Here is an 18,052-nt window from a genome sequence, read left to right as displayed (position 1 = left end):
TTTACTGATCAGGCAAATCACTACTTCATGGAGCTTTATTTCATTAAATAAAGCATGGAAAATATTTATCATTTCCTCTTTTGATGCTACCATTCGATAAATGAGGTAAATGTGAAATTAGTGTCCTAATCTAGATTGCAATATCAAATGAAAGGAAAATGTAAAAACATTTAAAAGGATTGAAAGATTCATTAAAGGAGGATAAGCATGCATAAACAGTCATGTTGGAGATCTGTATTCATGAAGAAATTTCTCAAAGATGTCTACATTGGGGAATTGAGGATATCGTCAAGTATTTTCTACAATGAGTGCAGCTATTCAGTGATGGTGCTTAATGCAATAGTTGTACAACAAGAAATGAGGATTCAGCCTATTGTTAGGCAACTTCTATTTAAGCCTTGCTGTTACAGGAAGAAAACATGATTAACACGCAAAAGATGAATACTGTTATGGAATAAATTGTACAATGGGAGCATAGCAGGCATTTAAATTTTGACTCGTGGCCTCTATGGCCAGAGACAGATGACAGATGCTTTTTTAAAAGTGAAAGATCTATTATATTTTGCTTTTATTTTATTTTAAAATCACTTTTTAAAGCTAATTTTATTGGTTTACTTTAGATATACATAATGGTCACATTCCCCCCCCCCATTCCCCAATGCCTTCCTCTCCTCAACCCCTCCCCATGCCACCCCTTTTTTTGGTAAGGGGATCCAACACAGGGCGGTGCCACTGAGCTAAATCCCCAACCCTCTTTCCCCCTTTTTATAAAAGCTTTGTTTCTTTTCTTTTCCTTTTGTTCTCTCTTTTCTTTTCCTTTTCTTCCTTCCTCTCCTCCTTCCCTTGCCCCATTCCCCAATGCCTTCCTCTCCTCAACCCCTCCCCATGCCACCCCTTTTTTTGGTAAGGGGATCCAACACAGGGCGGTGCCACTGAGCTAAATCCCCAACCCTCTTTCCCCCTTTTTATAAAAGCTTTGTTTCTTTTCTTTTCCTTTTGTTCTCTCTTTTCTTTTCCTTTTCTTCCTTCCTCTCCTCCTTCCCTTGTTCCCCTTCCATTTAAACCTTTTCTTCCTATTTCCCAGTTTCTATTATACATTTCTAAGTAAATGGATGTACCTCGAGACCACACTGTTAGGCAAAATAAATCAGACAAACGTGTTTAAAATATCACATTGTTTCTCTAGTATGAGAAACCGAAATGGTAAATGAGGACAAATGCCTTTTAACTGCACTGCTTTGTAGTTTCAGTTGCCTAGAGAGGGCATGGTCAATAGCACACCAAATCTGGGACCAAATGGAAAATATCATTTTAGATGGCAAGAAGAAAAAAAAAAAAGCATTTATGAGACATTCTTTTCTTGAGTTTCATATTTGCTCATAATCCCCTTTGTAAAACTCCCAATATTAATAGAATTACAAGCAAACATTTCAAAAGGACAGAAACAGGGTATGATGCATTTTCACCTACTTTTAAAATTTTAAATATAGGAAATAATCATAAAATGAATGGAAAATCTAATGCGCTGAGAGGAATTTGCAGTTGAGAATCAGGTGGAAACCATGAATGGGGGATTCTGGGGCATCGGAAGACTTTCTCTTGGAGGTTTTTCTGTGTGTGAATGATTCTGAAGAAAGTGCAGGACGAGTCACGTGAGGAACAGGCCTTTCCTGGTGGAGCTGGGTTCCCCAGAGTACACAGCGAACCCTTTCTCTTCCTGAGGATATTAAACCGGCTCTGGAACTTATCAACAGGAAGCATGTCGTGAGCCCGGAACAGCAGGAAGTACAAGATAGGTAATAAACTTTTATTTGCGGGATGTGAGCAGACTGTGGACCACGTACAAGAGTTTATCGGGCTGTTTTCCGGCCAGGCTTAGGGTTTGGGAATCAAATCCTCCACAGAATTCTGGGATTCTGGGAAGTATTGAAGGAGGCGCAAGGAGCACAAGGTTATCTACAGTGCACGTGACTTTTGTGCAAGACGTGTACAAACAGATTTTCAGACTAACACGTATTTTTACCCTCTTATTCTAAAGTTGTTACCCATAAGAGCCTCTTTACTCACGTGGGACAGTTATTTTTTCATTTATTTTCTTAAAGCTCACTTAAAATTCAATGCGACTGATCAAAAATACTCAGTGGGATATAAAACTGGTTATCTCAGTGCTAACTGCCTTTAAAAAATGTTGGTATCCTGGGACAAAAGCAATCTGCAGGGGAAACTGTCCTATCCATACCATCTGTATGGAAGCAGCTTTGTTGCTGAGGAAATTTGTAGGAGTTTCTAGCAGGGGCGTTGTAGATAAACTGCTACCTTGTAAATACTGCATTGTGTGCTGGCAGGATAACATCAGATGGAGGATGTTTGCTTGCCTTTCGTTTCCTTGTACTTTTCCTAAGAAGAATTATAAAGGCTTCCTATCCTTTCTCTAAACATAGCTCCATGAGGATACTTTGACAAACAGTCTTTACCACCGAAAATGGCTATTGTTCCCTCCTTTATTCCAAGTTATTATATTTAGCTGCCAGCTGCCAGCTGCGACAGGAGACAACTTACACTACTTTGTTTTTGCAAGGGGGCTGTTTCACTTGGTAAGGAACGAAGAAAACTAGAGAAACTTGTTTTGCTTCTACTCATCATTTAAACTCCAGGTGTAAGTAAGGTAAATAAAGAAAAAACAAAAGCATCTTCTTCCCATTCTTACAGGACTTTACCTATGGTAAAAAGACATCTAGGCAAGAAGATAATTTTATTTCATTTAAATAATCTGCTGCCTTATTGAATTTGGTTTTATATTTATATAAATAGTGCCTTCAAGGAAGGAAAACATGTATCTCAGCTACATCTTGTGAGAAATGAAGGATTAAATAAAGTTACATTGAATTTAGCAAATATCTATTGAGGACACCCTGTGTGCTGAGGTGTTGCTCGACTTACCGCATATAGTGGAAAAGACAACACTAATTAGTGAATTTTCCTTCCTGTAGATGATAAAATACTTCCATGGCAACTGTCTCTTAGAATGAATGTTTTAAAGAACCTACAGATTGAGGAAGTTGAAAGCAGTTGAAGGATTTATTTGAGGAGGATTCACTAGCTTTAAAACAGATTGCTGACAATTGCCATAAAAACGTTACCTTCTCAGGAACCCTGCCACATAAACAGGAATAGGGAGGGGTGGCCAAGCTCGATGCAGGCAGAGGATTCGAGATTTACTCCAGGTGATAACTGAGGCACCCGTGTAGTGACCAACTCGACAGGAAACATCATCTCGATAGCTTATGTATGTTTCCGAGTTAATCATCAGACAAATTCTGAAATAGATACTATTATTGTTTTACACTGAGGGGCAGTGAGAAATGCAGCTAAGCGAGCTGGGCTGTTAACTCTGGAGGTCCCTCGGCTTGTGAGTGGCAGGGATGGCCAGTGAGGGAGAGAAGGACGCTCACAGATGTCCTTTACTGACGGACACACTGGTAGTGGTGTCCTGACTAGCTTTTCCACTTCTATGATGTGTTAGAAGTTGTGTTCTGAACAGGGTGCCTTTTGAGACTGTAGACACAAACCTTCGCGGTTTGGAAATCCCTATCTCTGACCTCTCGTTCTGTCAGTCCAATAATATACCGCTTTGAAGTTTAGAACACACAGAGAAAGATCTGGCAGGCAGTACGTTTAGAAGGCATACTTTATTAACTTATTTATTAAAAATCATAAATGCTATAAATGTATCACCTTCCCCAGGGACATATAGATTTCTGTATTGCATTTATAGTTCCTCTAGCTTTGAAAAAGAAGGGAAAAATAGGCTGGGGATTTAGCTCAGTGGTTCCACCGCCTGCCTTTCAAGCGCAAGGGTCCAAGTTTAATTCCTGATACACACGAGAGAGAGAAAGAGAGAGAGAGAGAGAGACATAGAGAGAGAGAGAGAGAGAGAGAGGGAAATTAGCTATATTCCTTACATTGTTCTTGGTGTAGCAGGATTGGTCCTTTGAAACATGAAATCAATTTTGTTCTTGGCAATTTGAACTATGTCAATTGAAATCTGGCAAGTACTGACAAATATTACCAAATATTAAGGTATCTTTTGAGTCCCAGAGAGCTGGCTTCAGAGCTCTCACTATTCTAGTTTTCTTCTGTATTTGATGTATGATTATTTGTGGCAGATTTTCCAAGTGCTTGTTCTAAGTACCAATGCAAAACAAAGGCCAACTGTGAACAACTGCTTTCAGATGGAGGATCTTCATGCATCCTTCTCACAGATGAAGTATTTCCAACTGGTACAACTAGCAGAGAAAAGGGAATTATTTCTCAGGTATGCGCAGACCTGGTTAATTGATTGGGGTCTTGTTATTGGCAACCTGGAAAAGTAAGTCAGAGTCTGAGGTCAGAGTCAAGGGGATAGTGATGTTCCTGCAGGAGACTCCTGAGAGATGCTTCTTGTTTTGTTTTATTTTGTCTTCATATAGCACCTTCCTATGATTTTACCTTCTTTGTTCAATAATAGCTATTTGTCTCAATAAAAAATATGTTAACATAACAAGTAGCTTATGAGGCAAGCAAGAGACATGTAAACAGCAGTAGATATATAGATACAAATATCTCTCCCAACTCTTAATTCATTTGATTCTGCTCATTAGCTTTTTTAGTTTTAGCTGACAAGCTTAGCGTGGAAATTTAATAATTATTACAATCTCTGTTTTAGTGGACTCTAAGCATTAGGTGATACAAAGCATGAAGTTCAAAGTTATATTATATTGTTCACTCAGACCCTCACACTTTGGTGTGAACTTTCCAGAGGATAACAGTAAGAGAGAATTGAGGGAAGACTTAGATACTGTGATGCACCCTTTCTGTTGTATTAGCATTAATTCCAGATAGGAGCCTGTAAAATTATCATGTTGCTATACCTCCCAGCAGAAATCCAAGGTAGATAATAAAGTAAACTTCTGAATTCTTTCATTTTTCTGAATTTCCTCATAACATCTCCTTTAGAGACTTACAGGTCAGGAGGAGGAGCAGAGCCATCCTGCCAAAGCCATGGTCCAGGGGGTCCATCCCAGGAAGCTCCCACCCAGTAATCAGTGTTGGCTTTGACTTTCTGCAAGCTTCTGCTGACAAAATCCTGTAAGAAACAAACCCTGAATTGTGAATTTAAAGAAACAATGAATGAGACCAGTCTGAAATATAAAGCCGGAAATTTTGCTAGCCAGAAATTAGTGGGAACTTAAATGCTGGAGAAAGAGAGGATGTTAAAAAAGTGGGGATATATTTTATAGACTTTTTTTCTGTTGCAGTAGGATCAACATGGTGTTAATTACTATGGAAAATAAAGGACTCTGGTATTAAAATAGTTTTTAACAGAGCCAGAGAGATCCAGAGTCCAACAGATAATACATATGAAAAGAATAAGTTACACTGTTCTTTCTTTATCAGAAGTAAAAATATCCCACATCACAAATATCACTCTTTCCTGATGTGCTTCAATGGGGAAATAGTTCAGGAGATTACAGGGGAAATTTAAGTATAAACATATTATTTGAAGAAACATTTTTAACTTTTATCATCAAATTTGCAAAGAAAAAAATTTTTTGAGCCCATAATTATAAAAATGTAGCTCAAGTCTTCCTGGTTTATTGCAAGTCCTTAACAGATTGTTTTCCCATTACTCTTTTAGAAATGAACTAATTACTGAATATAAAAGCTACAAATTCTTCATATGGTCAGAAATGTGCAACTGTGCATTCTGGTCTACCATATTTATTGGTAGAATGATTTCAGAGAACCGTTGTATTGTTCACTTGTTACAATATTGGTAAACTAGGTTTAATACCAATTAAATATTTTATTTATCAAATACTTATGGACCTGTTAACTTCATAACATCACTTAAATTTTTACGTTTTCCTTCCTAATTACAATCATTACAAATTACTATATTTGCCTACAATTTGTAAAGTTATACATTTGAAAACATACATACAATTATCATGTGGTATAGCTTGAGGTAGATGACAGTGTCAGAGAATAATATTTCTCTTACTCCCTCTCCCTTTTTAGCACATAGACCCAACATATTCTTGATTTCTGGAAACCTGAGCTGTTTTTGTTTCTCCCACTAAAAGGAAAATAATCCATTCTTTTTACCTTGTGTCCTCTAAACCTTGATTTTAGTAAATATACTACTGTTGTAGAATAATAAGGAATTCCATCTTATGAGAATCTATGCTTTCTTCTAATAAAAAAATGGCATTTTCAGAAAAAAGCCATTAAACAGCACTTACCATTTCTTCTTTGCTGTCTATTTGTAGAAGCCGGGAGCCTTCCTCCAAACAGTTCTCTTTACCAGAGTGCCAAATTTTCCAGGTTTCAAAAACATAGTAACAACTTCCCCCATTCTGAATCCAGTTGTGTGGACAAGGTCCACAGTTACGGGCTTTGAACATAAATATTTTACTTTATTATCATCACTGTAAAATATTAGTAGCATATCTCCCTAGAATAATTGTGCTCAATATTCTAACAATATTCTCACTCTCCCCATGGTACAGTACTTATCAATTCCAGCTTCTCTGAGGAAGAACACAAAGCAATTTATACAATTCTCACCTGCCATAAAAGGTGGTTCAAGTTAGAATTGATTTGGAGTTGTTTTTATCCAAATTTGTCATCTTTTATATAAAAAAGATCTGAGTTTTCAACTTTTATCCATCTTTCCTTTCTTTGAATTTACATTATTTAAAGTCTTGTCTTACTGTTTCATTCCTATTAATCTTATTACCCTAATTTAGCTGGAAATGTGCTGAATGATTAGGTGGGTTGAATAGTAAGCCAAATATCGCGAGAATCCTCACAAAACTAAAACAAATTCCATTTGAGCCAGGTTTTCCCCTTCTGGATATTTTCCTAAAAGAGTTAAAGTCATCATATTATGGATACTCATGTTTATGCCAACACAATTTAGAAAAATTAAGTTTTGAAAATGGCCTATCAACAGATGAATGAATAAAGAAAGTGTAGTAGTTATAGACATTGGAGTATTACTCTGCCACATTTAAGGATAAACTGGAGGCATTCTTGGTAAACTGATGTACCCTGAGTCCATATTATTAAGTAAATTAGACACACAAGCTTAAATATTGTATGTTTTTTTCTGATATGAGAAACCCAACATATAAATAAAAAGCAAAATAAAAGATAGATAAGAGGAAGTAAGGTGATCTTTTACAAATGGGAAGGGAGACAAGAAGTGGGTGGAGGAGGAGGTGAAGGGGGTGAAGGAAAGAGAATGGTAAAACTAAAAGAACCAAACTAAATAAAAATAGAGCTTTTGCAAATGGGAAGAGGACCAAGAGTTGGAGCAGAGAGAAATAACAGGGGGAGGGAATAAAAAAGGAATGAAGATGTGTTATTTACGTGTACCAGCTCCCCGTGATAAATGAAAACATGTATTATGAACACATACTAGTAAAGAGTAAATAATTAAAAAAAGAACAATGTGCTTATTTTTGACTTCGATAAAATTAAGATGCATTAATATTTAATAAGTTTTAAGGACCTTGTTTTAAAATAAAATTATTCACAAGAGAAAAAAGGCTAACTGCACAGAAAAGAACAAACCAGCAAGATCTGACCAAGAGGGGGCGACACAGTTCATAGAGGGGAAAGATACTGGAAGATCCAGAGCTGTAGTCTTTGGAAAGGGGCCCTCTATGTAGGGCGAGGTAGTTCGTTTGCACTTTCCACTGCCCAGATGTTGAGTTCTTTAAGGCTTTTCAGTATTTCTTGGTCGGAACCAATGCTAATCAGTTCCCTAAACGTTGTGAAAGTTATAAGTTAGGTAGCGTTGAGAATGGTATTTGAAGGGGTGGAGAACATGTTGGAATCGTAGGTCTCCAAAATGGGTACTGTCTTGGCATTCAAGGCTGAGGGCTCTGAGAAGGGCCTGACTCATGCTTGCAGCAGCTTGTATACATTCTAAACACCGTGGAGAACACAGTGATTCTTAGAACAAGTACTTAATTAATTTTCAGTCAGAGGTAACTATGGTAGATATTTTGTACCTCTCCTTGGCAACTACGTCATTTAAATGATCATTATAGGGATTTTTTTTCAGCTTTAATTGAGTTTAGTGGTACATTTTAGAGATACAGTACAGTTACATTCATTGTTGGGATCTTGTACCTCTGCGTGACAGGTCTTGGTTCTCATTTTTTCCCCTTGTCCCTGCCCTCCCTTCACCCCCTCCTCCCCTCCCCATCTACAAGCACTTTATTTCCATCTTTTCCATTACAGGGAATTCTAACCTTAGAATTCTAACTTTATAGATGCTTTTGAAAGAGTTCAATATTGCATGTGGTTATGATTTTATTCTTATTTCACAATTATCTTTCTGCTCAAACCATTATCTAAATTTGAATTTCAAGTAATAACTAAATTAAATATTGTGGGGAACTTGGAGTTAGAATTAAAGATACACTTACAATTTGAGTGACTAGATAAAATAAAATGTTACTTTTACAATTTTACTTCACACACGTTTCACCCTGGCATTTCACATTACTTCTTGTTTGGCTTTACTTTTTTGAAACTTCAGTGTTTTCCACACACTGCTTAAAAGTATGAGAAGGACTGAAGAGTGATTGATACTATGCCTCCCTACTATAGAACCCTGACTAAAAATTTTTCAGAGAACGAAACACGTGGTGTTTGTTTCTTCTGAAGAATTGGTGTGTGTGTTTAGAGCTCCGTGGTGAAAACTGATATTCTATTAATTACCTGAACTGTTAAAGCTTTGCGGTAAGTTTTGGCAATATTTCTTCTGCAGTACATGTTTTTTCTCCCACTGTGTGCAGTTCGACAGCTCTCTGTCCTGCTGGATGAGTTTTTCTTTTTGCTTCATTATGGTGGTGGTCGCCTGGAACACTAACGACAGTAATGCTGTCCTTAAGAAATCTGGGAACAAAGTAATCTTTCAACACAGATGAAGGAAAAGACTACTGATTATCTTTGAGATCCAAATTTGCATTATTTAGGGTTTTATTTAAAATTTACACTAAGATCAAATGCTAGAAACAATGCAGGGCGAAAAGCCTCCATCATTCCTGCTGCTTTCTTCATCTGGCTTCTTTCCCCAGAGCAGAGTGGTTTACCAATTTTTACATTTTCCCCCCCAAAGATAATTTTAATTTTATAAGCCAAGGAATAAAAAGCTCGCTCTCTCTCTCTCTCTCTCTCTCTCTCTCTCTCTCTCTCTCTCCTCCCTTTACACAGACAGTAACAACGAGTTTGTGTAGCGCTGAACCACTTATTACTTAAAATATATTTTGGTTAGTTCCACATCAGTACCTTCGGGGCTTTCTTTCCTTCCTCCACTATAACCATACAGGATAGGATCCCACTGTATGGATGTATCATGATTTCCTACAAACTTCTCTGTTGCCTTTGGATTATTTGTAATGTTTTTGTATTCCAAAAATGAGTGCGTAAAGAATCCGTCTTTACATATTGCACGCATGTGCAAGTATATTTTTAAAACGAGTTGTGATTTCAGAGTATGCAGTTAAATTGTGTTACATATTTCCAAATCACCCTCCAAATATACTGTTGCACAGTAGAAAACTCAATGTCACCTGAATCTGTGGTTATCTTCTTGTTTGAGGTTGAAATTCTCTTCACATATTGAGGCAGGTGTATTTTATTTGTTATAAAGTATATGACTGCACCTTTCGGAATTTCTCACCATTGAGCTTCTAGTCTCTTCCTTATTGTTGCATTGTGCTGTGATAATTAATTTCAGCCAAGCTAGAATCGGCCCAAGCAGGGTTTCGGGAATTGCACACGGCCCTAGCTTCCAAACAAAGCATGAGACACCCGGGTAAACAGTGTAGCTTTGTAACCACAGTGGTGAGAATTTAGGGGCTGGGTTACACTAGCATGCCAGCATTGTTTCCTGATGACAATATGATAGATGGTTGTTCCTGGTAATAATAAGACCCTCAGAGAATTCTGCTGTCAAGGTGGGTTACCTTGCCTCAGCAAAATTTTGACTCTGATCAGAAAAATATAAAAATCCCCAGTGATGCTCTATTTGGGGCTCTGCTGCATCATGGTACCCTATGTACTTGGCAGTGATTCCCAGTCTAAGATAGAACATCTCCTGAAAAGGCTGAGAAGAAGGGCACAGAGCCCTGCTACTGAGATGGACTTTGTCAAACAGTGTCTTTATTAAATGCGGTTGTTAAATTACATCCTTATCTTGAAAACCAGGTGTGTAAGGACTGTCTTTTTCGGTTCTGTGAGTCTCCTTTAATGACCAACTCTTATTTGGTACTGTTGATACCCTTAAGGACCGAGAAGGCAGGTTTTTGTATGAAGTGAGCCATTTACATTTCCCCAGGATTTTGTTTTTGTTTTTGTGATAATTTACACATAGATCCAATATTTTCTAAGTCATTCATAGAAAATGCTTTGTATGCGAGGTTATACTTTTGTAAGCACATTCAGTAGAGAATATTGTCCTGAAAGGGAAGAATATAATTTATGTGTAGAAGAACACAATTTGTATCAGTGCTTTGCTCCTTCCCACCTTCTGGTCAAGTCAGCATACATAGCAGAACACTGAATTACTTTGCCGCCTGTTCTGATTGACTCATAACCCTGGACTACAGAAAGCAAGTGGGGTCGCCTGGCTTATCCAAATTTTGTTAGCTGAGAGGATTGTTTTCTTCACTTCTTAGAAAGGTTCAGACCTGTCCAGAGGTCAGAGTAGGAAAATCATATTATTCATCTTCTACTGGTATTGCACATTTAGAGACTAAAATATAATATCCTACCTTTTAGAAACATTAAATATAGTTTTAAAAGTTTAAATTTTGATTCAAAATTTTTTAGATTAGCTTTTTCTTAAGGAAGTATGGCTGCTTTGATTTTTGCTCTTTGCCCTCTGGTTCTGCATGAAACTGTAACAAATTTGGAGACAGGGAAATAACACTTCTGATTTGAGTTTCTTCCTAAATGGGAAGCGAAATAGTTCACCTATATTGGTGATGAGGTTGTAACTAACTTTCAATAGAGAAAACTAAACAATGTAATTACCTATAGAAATGTAACAGGCATAATTATTTTATGATAATCTATATTATATCTAATGGATGAATTGGACAAATGGAAATGAAATGAACAATAAAAATATATGCAACCCCCCCCGATGTTTTAGAAAACATTTTACATTATAGAGTTTTTTCTTCCTTTAGTGTAGGGCCCTTGCCTCATATGTACAAGGCAAGTGCTTTACCACTAAGTTACATTCCCAGCCCATTTTGTTCATTTTGAGACAAAGCCTTGCTAAGTTGGCCAGGTTGGCCTCCAACTTTCAGTCCTTCTGCTCCAGCCTCCCAAATAGCTGACATTACCGGAGTGCCCCACTGCGTCCACTCAGAGCTTTTGAAAAAGAAAAATAGAGTAAGTAATATGATAGAAGAACCAGAAAAGCAAAATAATAAAAGTAAAAGTTAAGTCTAGTTAACTCGCAAATTATTCACATACAGTGGTACCTTGGTTCATGAACTTACTTTGTTCCACAATTTTGGACAAGATGGCCACGTCTACGTTTGTGCAGGGAAGATGGCTGTGGTTATATTTGTCACTGGATGCAAAGTTTGCAAACAAAACAAAATTTTGCCAAACACTTGTTTGGGAATCAAATTGTTCCCATACATTTATGAACCAAGGTACCACTGTATTGATCATTACTACTTAGTTTAAATCCATTGAAATCCCTTTATATATGCTTATCAAATATATTCATATGTACATCTATTTTACATATAGGATTTAGAAAAGTTATTTTTTTACAAATGACTTTTTAGTCTACTATTTTATAGGAAAATATTTCATTAACCACATCCAATTTCTACAAGATTTCTTTAAATTAATGCATTATATTTTTCTGTATGATTAACTTTACCAGTTCCTCCTATTACCACATATATAAATTCCATTTTCATACAACATAAAACAGTTCTTACTTAGCATTTTGTAAAATAGGTTTTAATTCACCATCTTTTGTCTGAAATAGGTCCCAATTTTGTAAAACAAAATGTATATATAGAAATTATACATATATAAATGAATAAATAATTTAAATACAAATTTTGATATTTTTCTTACATTGGAAGTTTTTATGAAAAACATTAAAGCAACATTTTTTCTTTATATATCTACTTTTAAAATACACCATAATGATATGCATATTAATGGAATGCTAGTAAATTTATACAATTTGAGGAAAAGGGGAATAATAATTTTTGACAGAACATGCTAATTACAAAGTATCATATTCTTTTTTTATATCTAGTTTGATTTTTAATTAACAACATAAAGATTGTATGTATTTATGGGTTACTGTGATATATATATATATTTTTTTTTTCAACAAAATAAGTATATCTAGGACCAGGGATTTAGCTCTGTGGTTCTGCTGCCTGCCTCGCAAGCACAAGATCCCAAGTTCGATCCCCAGTACCAAAAAAAAAAAAAAAGATATCTGTCTTTTCAAATATTTATAATTTCTTTGTAGTAAAAATACATTATTAAAACAGAATATTAGTCAAATGGAATACCTATTAAAATTGAATGTGATTTTAATATCTCAAGATCTACTGGCTATTACATAATCTATAATCAGCAGAGAAAAGCAATTACTTATTTAGCAGAAGAGATATTTGAAGAGAGTGAGCTACTTTTTGCTTAGCACAACTGTTTCTTTGCAGTAACTGGTCCTACTTAAAAAAAATCCATTACTCTAAGCATGTATGAGGAGAAATGGCAAATCAAAATATTGATAACAACAAAAAAATAAAAGCTACTAAATTTGAACAAAAGCCAAAGGAAAAATAATTTTACATTTCTATGTTATACATTTAGAGCTATTACACATCTATAGCTATTAAGAAAACACAAAAGGAAAACTTCCATTTATAAGAATTTTCCAGAAAGTACTGAGTCTTAAACACACTATTTTCTAGTTAGCTTCTCCTCATATTAATCAAAGTAACTTTTTCCATGCCATTTTTATTTTGTGAGTTAAAAATATTTTAGTCCTACATCCATGGGACTGAAGCATTTAAAAATTACAAGTAAACAAAAATAACTTATTTTCTCCATTGTCATCTGGTTTGTTCTTTCTGGGTCACTTTTATTTATTTCTTATAAATAAGTTAGTATTTTGTATAAATTCAAAAAATTATTCTTTTTAAACCAAACTGTTGAAACTATGGTGATATGGATATATTATTTTGAATGTCACTTAAGTTACCATAAAGATATTTCCATGTCATTGTTGTGTGATGTACAATTAATTCTTTAAATGGTTTCTTACCAATGCTGCTATTTTTTTCCAATCCTTTTTTTGTTTTTTTCTCATTGTACAAGTTTTCTATAGTAGAGATTTCCAAAAATAGTGCTGCTGTGATAAATCATTTAAGAAAGAATAATATCATTTAAGAAAATTCAGCGTTTCTTAGCAACATGATTGCCATGGTTTATCTAAACAACTTTCATGTACAACACACATAAAAAAAACAAAGTTATGTCTATACTAGACAAGAAGCATTATTGAGGACATGAAAAGGAAGAATGTATTATATAAACATGCTTAGCATGTATTGTAGGATATTTTGCTATCTCATAGTTACAACTGAAGAGTGTAGATTTATGTTTATATATTCCATTCATTTGACAGTGCAGATTCAAGATGCTGTGTCCCCAGTTAATTTTGTTTTTAATGAAAAATGTTTTTTATAATTAAATTTACTTTTTTTTTTTTTTTTTTTTTTTTTTTGGTACCGGGGATTGAACTCGGGTCCTTGCGCTTGCAAGGCAGGCCACTGAACTGCTGAGCTAAATCCTCGGCCCCTTCATTTATATTCTTAATGTATATAATGAACACCAAAGTTCATTATGTAGATATAACATTTATTTAAACTGTAGCCTTTGATAAATGAAATATGAGATCAACTCCTACACAGTAGAGTCACACAAGAGCCTGTCAATATTTCATTAAAAGTCCTCAGATTTTACAGAATAAACTGGATTATCAGAAGCTAGTGGACTTATCTATTTAGTCTTTTTTAATTCATTTTTTCAGAGTCTTACAAATGTATATTCAATCCATGAACATCTCTAAAAATGGACTGGAATTTGTTTAAAATATAAAAAATAAATACAGGGAGATTAGAGAAGGAATAATTCCTGAAAGATGTAATAACCATTTTGGGCTGTGAAACTTCACTGATGCAGACAAGGTAATAATTACAGATTGAGGTCAGTAGTAGTTCTTAAACATTTCTCTAAGGACACTAAGGAAAATGAAGCTCCCAACATCATGTTTGTAGGACCTGGCTTCTTTGCTTAGTGAAACAGAGTGAACCTTCCCCTCTCCCATCCCCAGAGCTCATAGAGAGAGCTTCCTCTGTACCAAATGGATGGCCACTAGGTAAATGATTTGCCAACACAAAGAAAAATAATTTTAAAACCCCACTAACTTTCATCACTATATTGCTAAGTGTATTTTCTGAGTGCTAATATGAATGACATGAGAGGTTCTCAGTTCTTTTTCTGGAATGTAAGGCTCTATGACTATTAAATTGCACTCATCAGACATGGCAACATTTCTCCAATTTGTACTGAGCAGAATAAAGCAGTGTGGGTAAATATAGCCTGAATAAATCTCTCAGGTTTTCTTTAAATATTTAGATTTTCACCTAATGAAAAATAAAGTACATTATAGTAACCAAAAAAAGTCAAGTTTAGAAAAAACATATATAGAAATGGAAGAGCGTATTCTGAGACCGTCTACAGTGCGTGCTTTGGCTTGTTGAGGTGACTTACAAATTGACTCAGAACAAAATGAATAGGGTCAAGGATGTAGCTGAGTGATAAAGCACTCGCTTTGCATGCACAGAGCCCTAAGTTTGCAGAAAAGAAGGAAGGAAAGAAAGATTTTTTGCATTGTTTTTCCCAGAGACCTATGACCTGACAGAGTTAAAAAGCATTTAATTGATTAATGAAAGTTATCAAATCCTCAGGGTTAAATCAAATAAATATCCTCTAGTTTAATCTAGGAAGCCTTTTACACCATTTATAACACTATCATTCAGATAGTTCTTAATTGACTTTTTACATTCACTTATAAATTCTGAAATTTTAGATGTATAATGATACAGATGTGTATAAGTGCATATAAGCTATATATAGTTCATAATGTGTATATGTGGTTAATTATTTTGAAGATAGTCTTTTATACTTACACTTGATTCCCAAGAAAATAGATGTTGATAATAAGCCTATGCAGAAAATACATGAAATCACCATCAGAGTACACCATGATCCTAAAAGTACAAGAAGAAGAATGAAATTGAGTGACAGGGGCTGGGTGGAATAAGATAAAATTGAATGATAGAAGTAACTAGCACCAAGCATCCGTACAGAAGAATTATTAAGGGCAGGAATTTGCAATAGCATAAGAAAAATCTTTGCTTTAACTCTCATGAGATTTACAACTTGGGATCCATCAGATTTGGAAAATATAAAAAAAAAGATTTAGAAGTATACTTCTCTGATCCTTACACAGAATGTTACAATGTCATTAATAATCGTATGTATTTTTTTCAACAATTTTTAGGGACCATCACAGGCCAGAGAGCCACACTGAACTTTTGAGAACAAGAATGCTGTGTCAGGTCTCCCATATCTTCTCAGTTTCACTGGACCATGATTGATATATACTGTATGTTCACACTCATAACTGTATCTTTTCTCCCCATTGTGCCAAAATACCATTCTTCTGCCTGAATGGAATCCGCAGGAGCCACATAATTGCCAGGGACACAGCCATTCTTTCCTGTTGGGCTTGCTCTCGCTTCCCACCAGTCTCCTTCCATATTGTTAAGGATTTGAAGTCCTCCCCCCTTCTTAAATGAAAGGTCTTCTGTAGTTCTAGCTTGATAATCATATAAGGCCTCAAATATAGTAACACCCCCTGTTAAATCAGCAGGATATGAACTTGGCACCACTGAGAATGAGGGAGACTCTCCCCCAAAAGGAATCACCCCCGAGGATCCCCCAAACGGTGTCAGGGAGAGGCTGCTGAAGTGGCCGTTGTGCCCTTCACTGAAGAGGACGGTGCCGCCGCCGTGTGCTCTGCTCGGTGATGGCGGGCACTGGTACTGACAGGCTCCACAGTGTTTTCGGTTCTGTATTTGATGGCTGGACTTTTGTCTTCCTTACTTTTAATGCAGCCCATGCTCATAACTTTATATTCAATGTATAATTTTGGATAAGGAACAGATTTTCTTAGCAAATTTTTCAGAAGGAAAATATGAAGAATGTATGATTTGCTATGTTCTAAGGATGTCACTGAGTTAAAGATTAGGCATGGGGAGATTATCCTGGACGGTGCAGGAGATTAGAAGCACAGTGCGGTGCAGTGTTGGAAACAGAGAACAGCCAGAGATGTTATGCTGTTTGATTTGAAGATGGAGGGAAGGGGCCAAAAGCCAAGGAGACTGATAAATGCAGCTCCAGACAAGTAAAAGGGAGTAAATCCTTTTCTAAAACTCTACCCAAAACTTGATTTGAATGTAGCAAAATTAACTTCAAAACTAATTAAATTCAATGTGAGTTTTATGAAATAATAAAGTCGTAATCTCTAGTGATTTGTTACACCAACACATAAATAAATATTAAATAATGCAGACATAACTGATCACTATAGAAGACAGCTCTAGAACAATGAGATTTTGCGTTTTAACCTGTTTTTTGTTCAGTACTAAGGAAGATAATTTACAGAGATTCTATATAAGAAGTAAAAAAATTAAATTATATGCTTTTCTTCATTTATTTTTCAATCCAAGAATTGTGTTTGGGGCATAAAAAAAGCGAACCACGTATTTGTTGAATTCAGCTCTCTTTTCCTTTTTCATCCTTATTTATTCCCCTACGTGATTTCATTTAGTGTATCAGGCAGGTATATTGCCATGTTTTAAGCAAGTTATCTCAGATTAGAAGGAACATCCTGGGCTCCTTGTAGAGCCAGAAATAAAGCATAAACTAATAATTAAAAGTGGTTACCTGAAATTTTGGTGGAGGAAAGACATTTCTGAGAAGAGTGTGGCGTTGGACTGTCCCACTGAAGGGCAGTGTAGACTTCTTCCTCATGCATGACTGAGGTGCTTTGGTGGATGAACAGGCTGGTGCAGGAGGTTGACACAGGTTGAGAAAGTCGAGCAGGTTGATGAAAGAACTGAAATTGGCTGCTTTTTCACAGTAGTGGGAAAATGCGTCTGGTTTAATGGGCATAACAAGTGCTCATTTCATACAGAAAGTGGAAGTTTTTAAAGTTTAAGCCACAGCATAATTTGATAAAGGAGGAAATGAGAAGGCACTGAACTCAAAACGGCCAACAATAAAACATCTTATTGCTCTTGCTGCTAAAGGGTAGCAGATCTGAAGGCTGTAGCACTGGATCAGCATTAAAAGGAAAGGGTACAGGTGCAGAAAGGCACATCTATTGGGACTGGACGCGAAGCACAGTTTAGACAAAGAGGGTACGAGGTAGCTCATCTTGGGCAAACTACAGCGTTGACCACTGTGTATCCTTAAACAAGAAAGCTAGGAAGGGGTTTTAAAACTAAAATGAATTTATATGCTCTATATTAATTAGGGTCATTCATGCTAAGTTCTGTAAAAGGTAAACCTCAAAATATCAGTTCACACTGAAACATTTATTTCTCATTCACAAAACATTTTTGCTCCAATAATCTTGATTGGTGGGTAGCTTTCCTCCAAAGTGGACCTGACCTTCTACCCTGGAAGATATTGGAAATCTCTACTCCCATCCACTGGAAAAGGAAAGAGAAAGTGGGGAATCCATACTTGCTTTTTTTTAACCAAAGAATTTTATTTTATTTTTTCCTCTTCCTTTTTATTTTATTTTTTGTTAACACTTGTTTGCGGTACAATAATGATTATATTCCTCATGGGGAGTGGG

At 35.8% G+C, this 18,052-nt stretch overlaps 1 protein-coding gene across 2 annotated transcripts; it reads right to left on the bottom strand.

Moving 5' to 3' along the window:
• Window positions 1-3,817: 3,817 nt before the first annotated feature.
• On the bottom strand, window positions 3,818-17,345 carry Clec9a (C-type lectin domain containing 9A). Of its 2 annotated transcripts, none has more exons than XM_010643563.2 (6): window positions 17,134-17,345; window positions 15,312-15,392; window positions 8,779-8,925; window positions 6,285-6,436; window positions 5,004-5,125; window positions 3,818-4,361 (listed from the first exon to the last, which is right to left on the bottom strand). In XM_010643563.2, the coding sequence occupies exons 1-6, from the start codon at window positions 17,222-17,224 to the stop codon at window positions 4,244-4,246; spliced, it is 711 nt and encodes a 236-aa protein (XP_010641865.1). In that variant the 5' UTR covers window positions 17,225-17,345; the 3' UTR covers window positions 3,818-4,243. The 2 variants fall into 2 exon arrangements, with proteins under 2 accessions (XP_010641865.1, XP_010641866.1); XM_010643564.2 differs by having other exon boundaries at window positions 3,818-4,286.
• Between the last annotated feature and the right edge of the window lie 707 nt (window positions 17,346-18,052).

The sequence above is a fragment of the Fukomys damarensis genome, unplaced genomic scaffold, assembly GCF_012274545.1.
Source record: "Fukomys damarensis isolate Sample0158 unplaced genomic scaffold, DMR_v1.0_HiC HiC_scaffold_19, whole genome shotgun sequence".
NCBI lineage: Eukaryota > Metazoa > Chordata > Mammalia > Rodentia > Bathyergidae > Fukomys > Fukomys damarensis.
Note: the sequence above shows the minus strand (reverse complement) of the source record. Positions and strands in the feature narration are given on the sequence as shown.

What these genes read in the sequence shown, in the direction of transcription:
- Clec9a (XM_010643563.2), bottom strand. Translation starts at nt 17,224, where the DNA reads ATGCATGAGGAAGAAGTCTACACTGCCCTTCAGTGGGACAGTCCAACG. An exon ending in GCAAAGCTTTAACAGTTCAG is followed by an intron (nt 6,437 to 8,778) that starts GTAATTAATAGA and finishes TTATGTTCAAAG; the next exon opens with CCCGTAACTGTGGACCTTGT. An exon ending in TCTGCTCCTCCTCCTGACCT is followed by an intron (nt 4,362 to 5,003) that starts GTAAGTCTCTAA and finishes TTACTTTTCCAG; the next exon opens with GTTGCCAATAACAAGACCCC.